This window comes from Rhea pennata, chromosome Z (genome assembly GCF_028389875.1).
Source record: "Rhea pennata isolate bPtePen1 chromosome Z, bPtePen1.pri, whole genome shotgun sequence".
In the NCBI taxonomy this organism is placed as follows: domain Eukaryota; kingdom Metazoa; phylum Chordata; class Aves; order Rheiformes; family Rheidae; genus Rhea; species Rhea pennata.
The window spans coordinates 62,947,706-62,962,088 of NC_084702.1; the positions used below are offsets into that span (position 1 = coordinate 62,947,706).

Sequence of the window (14,383 nt, forward strand, 5' to 3'; positions counted from 1 at the left end):
AAAGCACTTAATGTTCATATATATTTACTTTTTTTTAATATATATTTAAGTTAGTAAGAAAAAGCAGATAAATTTGAAGAGAACACACTTGAATGCAAGACTTTATATCCTTAGTACACTTCCCATAGGTACACGATTTGTTGTAACATTGCTTATTGGCTACCACATCTGAGAAGAGATGGAAGTGACTCATACCATAAAGATAAACTAGAATAGCAGCAAGTTTGTAAGAAACATTATTGCTGAAGACTGAAATTAAACATATACAATATATTTACAGAAAATAAAATCAGTGACGACAAAACTAACAACAGTACGGCACAACAGCATGAATATCCATCTCTGACAAGTCCTAAGGACTATGGCAGCCAAATCTGATCTAAAAGTTACCCCCACACGGTGTTGTTGAGCACAGTATTTTAACAGATGTAATAACATACCCCTACATCACCAGGAAATTCCCTGGAACTGCCAAATAGCCAGTTCAGTCAATTTTCTCATTTTAACACGCTAACACAGCAAAGCAGCACACATTACAATCTAGCATTAAAGTTCTACAGTGTGCCTTAAACCCAACAGAGATGTACACTGTATGTAATCCCACCCGACCCATTAAAGAAAAGATGTCTGGTTCATTCTCCAACATTTTTTTTCTTTTTTTAAAACTGATTTGCAGGAGAGTGGGGGGAAAATTAAGGCATTTTCAGAACAGAATATTCATAAAGTCTTAATTACAGTTTGCTCTGCTAAGTTTCAAAACATTATAAAGAATTTGAAATGATCTGAGATTAAATGTAGCTTTCAGAATATACTATATACCTTTTACTGCTCCATACCTTTGCTTGACAGTTGCTTTCAGCCCTTCAATTCCTATGCCCTTAATTTTTCAGTAGGAGGTGCAGCCCCTAATTAGCAAGTTCAGCCATGTTATCAGGAGGCCTGCCTTTCTCAGCTACTATTTGCAAATCCCTTAGAACTAGTCTGTAGCCCACAAGTCTCTGCATGTTAAAGGTTGCAAGCCACTAATTTACATTTTCTTTTAGTGATTAAAATTGGACATTGTTTGTATTCAATCTTGCATTCTGCTGGTATCAAGAACAGAACCATTACCGTTAATATTTTGTTTTGTGCATATCCCATAAAGAGCAAATCTCATTTTAGCCTAAAAGAAAAACCCAACCTAACCTCTGTACTACTGCCATCTGCTCCATTCCTCTGACTACCCTCGTAATCCTTTACAGGGCATACTACTACTTCAATTCCTCTTGAACACTTGCGATTACAACCTCGCTCAGCCTTCTCCACACCCATCTCCACCAAAAATACTTCACATCATAAGATAATTCAAGTTAGAAAAGACCTCAAAAGGTCTCCAGTTCAAGCCCCTGCTCAATGTAGCTTCTGCAAAGAGATCGGACCACATGGCTAAGGACTTAATCCAGTCCAGTTTTGAAAACCTCCAAGGATGAGGCCGCACAGTCTCTCTGGGCAGCCTGCTCCACTGCTGGACCTTCTCCAGGGAGAAAAAGCCTTCTTTTATCCGATCTGAACCTAATTTCAGCTTTTGCCCGTTTCTCTCATCCTGCCACCACGCATTGCTGTGCACAGCCTGGTTCTGACTTCTCAATGACCTACCTCATTGTTGGTGCAGAAATGCTGCTCCCAGGTCCCCCAAAACCTTCCTTTCTTCAGGCTGACCAAGCCCCAGTCGTTCAGTTACTCCTTGTACGGCCCTTCAATGGACTCACTCCAGCTTGGCAGAACCTGTCCTGTACTGGAGAGACCAAGACCAGAGAATGCAGTATCTAGGTGTGGCTTAAGTAGTGCTGAGTCAAGACACTCAGCTCCCTCCTTTCTCCTGGCTGTACCTCTGCTCACACAGCCCAGGAAGCTGCTGGCCTTTGTGCACGCCAGGGCCTTGGGTGGCTCCTGTGCAGCTTGCAGTACCCCAAGGCGTTTCCAGAGCTGTTCCCAGGCAGACCCTTCCCAGCCTGGGCTCCTGCCAGGGGCTCTGCCTTCCCAGGGATGGGGCCTGGCATTAGTCTGGGCTGAACTGCACAAGGCTCATTCCTCTCCAGCCTGCCCTGGATGGCAGCCCTGCTCTTGAGCACATTGACTGCCCCCTGCAGTTTGGCGTCACCTGCAAATACGAGCAGAAAACACTCCTTCACTTCCTACCTAGGATATTTTCTTTCTAGCTGCTCAAAATTGGCACTTCAGTCATTTTGTGACCAGCCAGAACTCCCAGCTCTTTCTGCTTTAGGTTTCTGGTTAATCAGTTGGTCTGTTTCCAAAGGCTGCAAGCCTAAAACTCATTATGTTGTCTTCCATGCATTTTTACTCATGAATAGTGTTCAGTCCCTTGTGCACTTTCTTAGTCTTCTTCTGTACTGATATACCAACAGATTTTCCTCACATTACCACCTATTGCAAGTCATGATTATTTCCAAAGCATCTGTGCCCGCTTACAATGCCTGACCTTCTTTGCTTGTAAATCTATACCCAGATTACAGAGGACTAGGCATACAGTTCAGCTGCAAGCTAGTAAGAAGAGCATTCATATAAACTAAGAGGATGCTACTGTTTACAACCAGAGCTGTATGCTGTGAGATTCATACCACACAGTATTGTTTCACATTATAGTCCACATAGCTAAAGAGAATAGCAAAACATTTCATCAGTACAGGACTTGGACACTGCTGGAGGTGCAATTCCAAGAGATGGAATCCAAAAACATACATTTTTACTATTGGGTGCAAGTCCCAGAAAACAAAGGACACCAAAACATCAAAAACATCACATCAATTCATCACAAAACATCAATTCAAATTTTAGCAATATGGAGTAATGCTCCAGGACAACTGTGGTGTGTAAAGGTTGTATTCTTCTGTACTTATATATATATATATATATACATATATATATATGTGTGTGTGTGTGTGTGTGTGTGTATGTACACACACACACACACACACACACATTGAACGGAGTATACATTATGTACATTAAATGGAATGAAGCTGCCTCCTCATTCCCAAAGGTTCACCCTTTCCCTTCTCCTAGGGAAGCAATCCTCCTTACAAGGACTCCAGAGTTCTGAAACTTACAGGTACCCTTGTTGGTTTCAGAATGAAATATGAAGCAGTCTTTGACCAAAACACTTAAACTTTGTACCAATGCATTTGAACTGGCATACTTAAGCCAGCATGCTTGTCATCCTTACATCCGCAGAATGGCAAGTAAGTGACATATGACTTGCTATATGAATTTTTTTGTGTGAAGAAGGTATTAGCAGAATACTTACTCAGCAAGACTTTCAATGTAACTTCTGTATCAACATATAATTACTTATTTGAGTGCAGAAATCATAACAGAGGTATATGGACAGGGCAGTTAACCACCATCCTTACCAGAAGGTAAGGTTGCACTTACCTTCTTTGTCAAGGTTTTCCCCCAGGTGAGAGCAAGACTGAAATGTTTACCTGCAAATTAAATGTATATGTAAAAAGTTGCAAAAGAGGCTAAAAGCTTAAGACAAAACTCCATATTCAAGAAGGGACTGTCGTCCCCTGCAACTGTGATTTCTGATTCTCTTCTGCAGTTCTCCAATTCTAACCCTTCTCCCTCTTTTTTAAGGAACCTTTTGTACCTCTGATCAATGTTAGCTGACAGACTTGGTTCTTCAGTTTGTCATTCTCCAGTCTCCAAAAACAAGCTAAGTCTAATTTAATGAAAATCCACATTTGTAAATCATTGTATAAATGATTACAGTTATCTAATTAAAAAAAAATAGTAGTATAATGATGCAGCAAAAAAAAGAGTCACTTTAGAACACAAACATTTGTTTCTGCTAAATCCTACCATCTTCAAGAATTACTTAAGTGAAAGTAACAGCCAGTTTTATTTCCTAAGAAAAGGGGCAGTTCTGGACACGCAAGAAAGATTCAAGCTGTAGAAAGTACAGATAGGAAACAGTTCCGCATAACACAATATATAGAACTGAAGCTGCCCTGCCAGAGTAAGACAGTTCATGTTGAACAGCATAGTACTTTAAACTTATTTAATATGCATCTCTATAAAAGGGAAATTAAACACAAATGTTTGCAAACATAGTGCCATCAAGTGTTCTAGAGAGACACTCTACCTGTTATTCAATGTGCTACCAGTTACATGGTTGAAAGCATCTAGTTATTGCCTTTTTATCTCAGAGAAAATATTCTACTTAAATTTTGATAAACTAGATACCTAGGCATATATACTTCTACCTGAAACAAGAGAGGAAGATACAGTTCGCAGTACCTTGCAGGCTATCACAGATAATGCATAACGTCACTTAGAGAGGTATAATATGTTAGGATAACATACAGGTAAGTTTAACCTCAAGTTCTGTGCAACTTTTTATCCGGAAACATAAAATATAGAAAGCCCATACATGAACAAACATGCAGATGTACTTATAAAGAATAGGGTATTGAAACAGTAAATATAAGTAGTGAAATACACACCTTGCAAAGGTACTGCACATGGGCACACATACCCACACTTGCACTTTCACCTTTAACTAGATTACCGCCTCCCTTCCCACACATTCCAGATTATACAAAAAAGGAACAGTCTTTTCTGAAAATATTTAAGGAGCTTATGAGTTCTAACATACAGTCTGTATACAAACTCCTAAGTCTTCTAGGAGTCATTTAAGATGTATTTAATAAACTTTAGCAGGCTTATCCTAATTGTTATTCTACAAGTTAAAAATAAAATGCAAGACTTTCTGCAGCTTTAGCTCAGAAGCTCATCACTTGCACTAAAAGCTAAATAAGAACAGGGCCAGAACAGTTTTCTCTAGTCTGTTAAGGGGACTTCCCCCTCACCCAGAGAGGCATAGACTAGGAGGCAAACAAAAAGCGCCCAGGGACAATAGCCAACGCCAAGACCTAAGGAAGCAGTCCATAAAACACAGCCATAATTCAGGTTCCCTTGGAAGGTTTCTTTTAGGATACCGGTAGCCCAGGACCATGGTTACTTTGGTTTCTTCTCATAGGAAGATGGAGGACTTTCAGCTGTACAGGTTCCTCCAGAAATCACAGATCACAGTCCCATTTGCTGCAGCCAGCACCAAAAGTACCCTGAACTTGACTGAAATTCAGTATGGATATAAAAATTCTCAAGTAGATTTGTCAGTAAAAACAGTCACAATGCTGAGGATGTTGTACTGTGAACAACAGACTAAGCTTAAATTCTGCTTATGAATTGCATTTTAAATATACCTTTACTTCAACTCACTTCAACTACACAATTACTTGACTGCTACATATTGTGCAAAAAAGTAAATACAAAAATACTGTATTTTGTATACTTTAAGTAGGTATTTAAGTATTTCTACAAAAAGTAAAAATGCAGATGTTTTGCTGCTGTAATTGATTCCATGGTACCACTTAAGTCAGTTCCAGTTTTCAAAAACTTTGGAGATTAGACCCTCAGTCTTGTAAGCAGACTTATTTCCCTAAATTAAGTGGAAAGGCTGAGCAAGAAATAGTGTTCAGCACTGTGTACTGAATACCAGAGAATGACAGAAGCTTGTTCAGCTGTACAAGACATATTGCAAACTAAAATAGCACAGCTTTGCTGTTTCCCTTTGGGGCATAGTGGTATGCAACTTCATAGCTTATTGCACTGGAAAATCCAAAAACACTTTAAGAACATGCAACTTTAACGAAATCTCCCAACAGAACCGAGAATATCTGCTTACCCTCCACAGCTTTTATCAGTCTAGGAGAATGTTCCAGACAGCTCTTAACCAAGCTTTTCAACAAGAGAGATAACAGAACAGTATGCGTGCTTGTCGTTAAGGCAAAAACATTATACTAGAAGCAAGATGTGGCTCCATCCTCCTTAAGACAGCTCTGCACAAGCACCAAATCCAGCTAAGTCAGGGATGTAGCCACTGAACTTTAGTTCCATACAGAAATACATGAACAAACACATCAACTCATGAAGCTGAACTGACATAGGTCTTTTCGTACTTTTGTCATGGAAAAAAACCACCAATACAAAACATGATCCTCAAGTATTTATTAAATAAGTGTTTACAAGAAGTTTAACAGCACCTTAAGATAAGTCATCTCATCATTTGGTACAAATTTTGTAACTGACCTATAGGAACAGGAAGAAACATTAAGTTTAGATGAGCTCTTTACATAAAGGTCTTGCCCAAACCAGGCTTTTGCAACACTATTTTCCCATACAAAATTTTGTTAACAAAGTGGTAATTCCAGCAAATCTATTTTCCTCTTACAAAACAAACAGGGATCAAGTTCCACATCTTACAGCAACATATAAGCTGCCACATATCAGTGAACTCTTACTTAAAATTTTAAACACTTGAAGAAATACATGAAGTGTTTCCCAAAAATGGCTTTTGCCTTCTTACATGTAGTGATAATCACAGGGTTCATCATAACTGATTATGCATACATTGTTGCAGGCATTATTATATGATACCACCTAGTCTTTAAACATTAAGTGTTCCATAAAGCTCAACAATAAGGAACAGTAACTGCAACAGCTCATTTAAGGCACAACAGAAAACAATCTAGTTTGGTACTAAACGAGTTTTAATCCCATGACTCAAATGCACTTGCAGTATATGATGTTCTCATTCCTCCTGGGTTGGTGCTGCCTCTGCCTTCATAATTCTAGGAAACAACAGATACTAGTTTAGAATCAATTCAATATCCACATTCAATCATTTTAACAAAAGCGGTTACAAAGCAGTTTCACCCTTCTGCACATGACTCGCTAACTGTCATCAGAATATCATATTTTAAGTAAAGAAGCTTTTCATAAAACTTCTAGGCATTAGGTTTTTAGACCTTAACCCAAAACTGATGCAATTTTACCAGCCTCAGATTTTTATCAGGTGAGGAACCACCTTTCTTCAGGTTGCCAGAGGCTTCTGCTCAAATCCAAACTTCTTCTCTTATGCAACACAAAACAGTTCACCACAGCTTTAGAAAAATCTTCTTTCTCCATTGTTTAAGAACCACTGTCTGTAATACTTTCCTAGAAAAATCCTTTTGAACCAAAGAATTGAGCGCAGTCACCTACAGGATTGTTCTTAAGTAGTCAAACAAAAGCCTCCAACAGACTCTGTTCAAATTCATTACTATGAAATGGCCTTTTAATTCAATTCAGCTTTCAAATTAAATTTGAAGAAGAAAGTGACTACATACACCTGAGGAAGTCTGCTTTCTTCCTCGAGAATAAACAGTATTGAACAACATGCCCATGTTAGAGTAGAGGCCTATTCCAGCTGATACAGGCCAGAGTTAAAACTGAGAAAGAACTTTGTGTCCTTCAAGAACTTCAAGGTTTAATAATGTCACCAGCTGTAAAGAAAAACTACTTGTTACTTCAATCTCCAGTTACATATTTCTAAAGTTCTCTAATTAGGAGTTTATTAGAAAAAATTCTCAAAACTATGAAGAGGGGAGCAGAGAAGGAATTGAAGCTGCTAGAGGAAGTATTTGATGATCTCCAGCTCAAAGTTTATATACTACATACGTATGACTAAGGTGGCAGCATTTCCAACACTACAAACAGCAAACAGTTTTCCCCTGAAACTTTTCTGTTTAGAAGTCAATAGATCGAGAGTCACAGTCAGATTCTTTTTAATCTGGAGGTCAAGGACATGAAGAACAGACTCAGCCACAGAAGTGACAGACTTCATGAAGTACTGGGAGACCGAATGCCTTGCAAAGATTGGAGATTTTTGGGGGCAATCTAGATTCAAAGGTTGATGAGATCCACCTTTGGAAATAATCTAGATAAAAAGCATCCTTGAACAGAAACATATAAAAATCTGCCCAGAGAATGGCTGCTAGAAATTGCATTTCCACAGCAAGAAGGAAACAAAAGCTTAAGTACATAACTGAAGTCTCATAGGGGTCATAGGGCCATGAGGATCCAAAGGAAAAAAAGTCAGCTCTGATTAGGGGTCAGACAAGTAAGATGCACCCACAACACCCAGTACTTTCACTAATTATGAAATGCAAGAAGATAGTTAATATAAGGAATTTAGTACCTGAAGGGAGGGTGTCAAGGGGACGGGGACAAACTCTTTTCAGTTGTCCTGTGTGACAGGACAAGAGGCAATGGGCAGAAATTGAAGCACAGGAAGCTCCGCCTGAACGTGAGGGGGGATTTTTTCACTGTGAGAGTGACGGAGCATTGGCACAGGTTGCCCAGAGAGGTGGTGGAGTCTCCTTCTCTGGAGATATTCAAGGCCTGCATGGATGCAACCCTGTATATCATGCTCTAGGTGACCCTGCTGAGCAGGGAGGTTGGACTAGATGATCTTCAGAGGTCCCTTCCAACCTTACTGATTCTAACATCTGAACCTGAGAAACTTCAGAAGAAATTTGAGAAGCTTCAAAAACACTATGAGCAAAGACAAGTAGCAGGACTGATTTCCTCTGTAGTCCCTAAGATAGTATTAGGTTTGGAACACAAGTGACACAAAATTCATAAAAGAGACTAAGAGGTTTTTAATGAAGGCACCAAAATCCAAGCAGACAGAAACAAAAAATATCAAACAGCAGTTTTAAAAAAAGCACTGAAAACAGAAGCAGGCATGCTCAAAGGTACATGTTCTGCAACAAAACCAAAGAGATTAGCTCTTGGTCTTTCAAGTTCCATACTGGAAGCTGGTGAGACTCACTACCAAGACTCTGAGCAAAAAAATAAAGCTACTCCCTTTCTTATAAAGTGGCATATCACAAGTGCCAGTTATTTTCAGTAACAAAGGTTTTAAATAATCCTTCAAAGAACATCAAAGACTATCAATGATCCCTTTGAACAAGGGAACAAGATCAAGACCAACTTTGTAAGGCTTTCTTCCATGGCTATGTAAAGGGTTTCTCCTGCAAAGAGGCCTATGCATAATCTTTTGGCTTCCATTGTTTGATCAAATCCATCCAGCTAGGAAGCAATTAATGTTTATTGGTTCAATATAGTTAGTGTAAGACAAAGTGGATCTTGGGTCACTGCTTCCTCAAAGCTGCTATTTTAACTTTCCACTGTACAATTAATAATGCTTAAGTAGTGAATCATGAGCACTCTGCTTGTAACAAAGGTAATGGATGCAATGGTGAAAGAGATAGACAAATGCTATTATGTCTTGTGGGCAAGCCAGAACCTCTTCCCCGCCCCCTCAATATTTGTACAAGAAAGTTTCAAGACATTCGTAGTATGCCTACAAGAATGATGCAGACTATATTTTATAACTGGATACATGATGTTTTAAAACTGTTGTAAGTACACACAGCTCTAGCTTGCACTAAACAAGTGATCTACAGCAAAAAAGCTCTCAAGCTTAGCTTCTTCAAAGTTCTGACAAAAGCATCATCAGAATACACACACCCAGCCTCAGGATGGTGTAAGGCTAAACAAGAAAAATGAAGAATAGAAAAAAGATTAGACACTGGGACCAAGAAAGTCCCTTTCCATTAGAGATGATACTGTGTTAGCAGTATGGCAAGAACTTAATTCTGAATCCTGTAGAAACCATTTAAATATAGTTCAGTAACCAATACAAGGGGCCAAAACACTGAAATGGGAAACAAGTTCTGCAATTAGTGCTTATCTATTCTCTCCCAATTCCTTTATGTCTTACTGTAAAGCATAGTATTTATAAAATTTGTGGAACTACAGCCTTAGGGCATGCTTGCACAAACCTTTTCTCCCAGAGAAATTATTGACATTGCACATCAAGACCAATACAACTAGTAAGACTGTGCTGTTGAAGTCAGGCAAACTTAGTTATCCAAAGTAAGTTTCAGAAACACCATGAGCATTTTGAAGATACACAACTAAGGTGACAAATGATTCCAGTTAAAATAGTTTCAGTGGCACTAATTTCAACACATATAGCTAAACATGCTTTTATACTGATACACCTAAGTTTTAAAAGCACTTACTTTTCGGGTATCAACTGATGTAAAGACACTTCGTCTTGGAACACTAAGACCAGTTTCATGAACACTAAAAGCAATTTCTTCTAGCCAAACTGGAACCTCCTGCTGAGCCTGCATGATTAGAAAAGTGAATTTAGAGACCTTGACTACTTTACCAAGTCAGAGTTCTGCAAGACTGCCAAAGCTTCTTAGCAGACTGAAGTCTCAAAAAAACAGAAGAGAGCACAATAAGATTCAAAACTTACATCTGAAAGCACTTTAACTAGAGATTGTGCAAGATGGCCATCTGAACCATTATCAAAGAAAGAAATGGCTTTGCCTGTATTTCCACAACGACCAGTTCGTCCAATTCGGTGTACATACTCTTCAATGGTGGAAGGAAGATCAAAATTAATAACATGCTGAACATTTTCAATATCCAGGCCTCTTGCTGCCACTGATGTTGCCACAAGAACTGGACATTTTCCAGATCGAAAATCCCGAAGAGCTACTTCTCTCTCTCTCTGTTCCCTAGCTCTACAAAGGAAATAAGAGTTAGAATAGATAAAGGAAAAGAACCTGTAATATAACATAAGCTAAAGAGCAAGTAAGATTCACATACAGAAATAATCCTTGCAAAAATACCTGCCAATTTTTCTTTAAACTGAACTGATTCACAGTAAGACACATTAAGTACTTTTAAAAAATGCGATTTCTCTGAAGGCTTAGGTTAAAAAGAAACATATTAAGACTATTTGAACACTACCTGCATAGTCCACCTCAAGGCAATGCAATTATCTCGGAGATGAGCAGGAGGAACTGGGGTTCTTTAAACATTTTTAAAGACTGTTTACAGATTAATTAGTACTTACATTTTGCAGGTCAGTTTTGTTGTCCAAATCAGAGAACAAATTGAAGAGTTAAGAAAAAAAAAACTCTGTTGAAACCAACATAGGCCATTTAGTTTATTCTGGTATTACTGGTATCCCAGAGAAGAGTAGTTAAGAAAGCCGTCCTAACTAGTTTCCAATTAAAAACTTAAGTGAATCACAAATCAGTAAAATTCACAAGTTTAGCAGCTTGATGGGACCAGTTATCCCTAAGTGTACCTTCATTTACAGCGAGTAATTCTGAAGAAACGCATAGGAGTCTCCTCCAACAAAAGATGAGTTGCACAATAGCAATTCAGCTACATGCTACAGGGCAGCCAAGAACAGAATCCAAATCTTCCCAAAACAACCCTTCACACACACCTGTAGAACTGACAGGGTACAGGATATACAAACATCCTGCATCTGTGTAGTATGATGAATTTTAAAATACCTACAAACAAAATATTCTGATGTTTCTCAGAACACTGTCCAAACCACTGTTTTCTTGACAAGACTTCAGAAGTCTCTTCCTCCAGTTAAAAGATGAAAAACAACTTTGCAGTATTTTTCATGTGGTGAATCTCAACATTGTTTGCTTACCTACATTACGTACCATACACCATGACACTATGCTAGCTCATCACTTAAAAGATGGACAGTCTTTAGATGGGTTTGGACCTGGAATTAGCAAGTATTTCACCTTAAGTTTCTCAATGTACCTGACCAAATGCTAGTGAGTAACATACAAACAGAAGTTAGAAACATTCTTTTTAGACCAATCTCCTTACAAGTGCTGTAAAAAGTCCATGCGCATATCAAGGAGGCAGACCTGACAGCATATCTGATAAATAATTGGACTTATCTTGTCACCTTTGGGGAAGCCTGTAAGACAGAGTGGAAACTCTGCAGCTGTCACCTGAATTCCTGAACACCATATCAGAAAAGCATCCTATTAACACAAAAAAGATCTTCCTTAATCACAATGTATGATGACAGTAGAATGCTGTTTGTGTCTGTATTACATTCTAATATATTTAGCATAAAGATTGTCCAATTAAAGATTCTGAACAAATATTAAACACTCTAAGCAAACCAATACTGCTCCATGTACCATGTAAGTTTCTTAGAAGGCTGCTTATCAGTAGCAAGTTCTTGATAACATATTTGTATATATATATCTGTGCGATTGCGCCACTTGCAACTCACTGGAAAGTGTCCAGAGCAGTAGCATAGGGATCCATCTTACCTGATACAGGTAAGGATATAGTTCCATTTTCTCTGTATTTGCAATCAAGAGATGGACAGATGTGGACCACCTATCAAAAAGCTGTTATTGGTAAATAATGTTGTTGTTAGAAGTGATCCTTGTCCAAGCAGCATCCTCATGCACCCAAAATCTGAAAGTAGGTCTCCTGTCCTTCATATTCCAGATCTACTGACCTACAGCTGCTGGATACTTCAGCAGTACAGGAGCTCGAACAATTGAGAGAAACAGCAGGTATTCAAATACCAATTAGAGAGCTTCCAAGGTGAGGCTACACTGAGTCTTAGTAAAATACGTTCTGATGACCAAGACTGCTCAAGTAGCTCCATAATGTGTTCAGTTGGAATCAGCTATACTCTGAAGTTATGTACAAGTTGCTATGTCCCTTGGACCATTCCCTTCAAATTCAGGAAAGTGTCTGAAAAGCTTAGTGACATGAACCAAAAACACTATCCTACTGATAGTCAAGTCTGTCTTAGGTCTTATCTACAGGACAAATCTAGCAAGTTAGTCTTTTTATTCCAGTTAAGCTTTGAGAAGAGATTTCTGTGATAACCTTGGAGTAGGTCCTTACAGTTATACAAGTAGGAAGCCAGAAGTCAGTCTTCTATTAAGGTCGAACTAGAACTATTCTCTTAAGGGGCAACTGGCATTTCAGAGGGCCCTCAAAGTAGATTCCACATACAATTCCAATTAACTTAATGGGTCCAAAAAACAACTATGTATGGAAAATAAGGTCAAGAGGATGGGGCCACAAATGGTTCTGGGCAACCTGTTCGAGCAGGGGTGTTGGATCAGATGATCTACAGAGGTTCCTTCCAACCTCAACTATTCTGTGATTCTGTAATAGAGAGCTTCAACAGGAAGGCAGCCAGAAGAGACTAGTGGTTTCTGCTGGCATTCACTTGGCTGCTGACCTTTATCAACTTTAAGGTAATCAAGCATGAGACATCCTGCATAAGCACTTCTTCAACTGGCTAACTCAGAAATCAGAACTAGCAACAATTAGCAGTAACTGTTGGTCTTGCTTTGAGCAGGAGGCTGTACTAGATGACCTTCTGAGATCCCTTCCCACCTGAATTATGCCATGATCCTACAAACTGAAAGCCTTCACTACTATCTTTTAACAGCCCAATACCAGAATGAAATCAAACATTTCCTGCAAGCTAGGAGATGCAAGCTAACCTTCTGAAAGTCAACATGAGGACAACAAAACTGTCTGAAAAATTGTGATCCCCTTTAATCTAGCAGTGTGGCTTTTCAGCTATAAATAACTAATGAAAATTCTATACCAATGATGGGAAAACAAAAACACCCAAGCACAAGTCTACTTTCTATTGAAGGAGTCTTGAGAGATCCTCAAGAGGTGTCGGGAACACTTACCAAAGCTGCTAGGACTAGTCAAGCACAGGACATACCGTGGCGTATGAGCCTCTTGTTCCCAGTCTAATTGTTCTGGCGAACAGGAAAACACCCAAAAGTGGTCATACGCATGAATTCAATTAGTTTTTCCGCCTAGAAACAGACTGGCGGATACACGTCTTTGAATCACAGGATTTCTTAGGAGTACAAACACCATCCGCATTTAAGTCTTTTGAAAGGCAAGGTCTCCCAACTGCAGCCACCCTTTCTCAGCGTTCCCCACATATACTCCACATATACTGCAGCCACAGCAGCTACTGAATAATTGGATACACACACAGACCAAAACTTTCTCCTAGCAGGAAATCTTTCAAACACTATAGGTAGCCTTGACACCCTTTCTACATCTTATAAGCTATCTCTTGATCTTAAAGTTTACAAATTTTCCAGTCAATCTAAAATTTAAATGAACAGAGGCCTTAAAGCAATAGAGCATCTGAAGTGTGGTCAAACATGAAGATACATACTCAGCAAATATAAAGTAAAAACTGGCCTTCAGAAACACTACATTCTCAATTGAATAGAGCTACTGAGGATTACAAGGCCAGCTAAATTGCATAGATACAGTCAATGACTCAAGTACAGCTTCTTGCAAGAAATAGCATTAAGTAATTTTCACATTAAAAAAAAAAAAAAAAAAAAGACTTACCCATGAATACTAGTGGCTGGTATTTTTTCTTGACAAAGAAAGGCTGCAATGAAATCAGTTTTCTTCTTTGTATCCACGAACACCATGGTTCGTTCACAACCTGTGTTAAACAATAGTTCAGATCTACTGCAGTTCGAAACCTAACGCATTTTCACTATTCACAATTGCAGCTCTTAAATGAGAACTATAGTTATGTAATGTCAGAACTGGTTTAAATAGGGTA

At 38.8% G+C, this 14,383-nt stretch overlaps 1 protein-coding gene across 1 annotated transcript in view; it reads right to left on the minus strand.

Moving 5' to 3' along the window:
• Positions 1 to 6,543: 6,543 nt before the first annotated feature.
• Positions 6,544 to 14,383, minus strand: part of DDX4 (DEAD-box helicase 4) — a 32,081-nt gene continuing 24,241 nt past the window's right edge. Inside the window, exons 15-18 of the mRNA XM_062600503.1 lie at positions 14,161 to 14,260; positions 10,220 to 10,490; positions 9,978 to 10,085; positions 6,544 to 6,695 (exon numbers count right to left, since the gene is read on the minus strand). Of these exons, the coding sequence (XP_062456487.1) occupies positions 6,615 to 6,695; positions 9,978 to 10,085; positions 10,220 to 10,490; positions 14,161 to 14,260 (560 nt within the window). The 3' untranslated portion in view covers positions 6,544 to 6,614. The remainder of the gene's footprint in view (positions 6,696 to 9,977; positions 10,086 to 10,219; positions 10,491 to 14,160; positions 14,261 to 14,383) is intronic.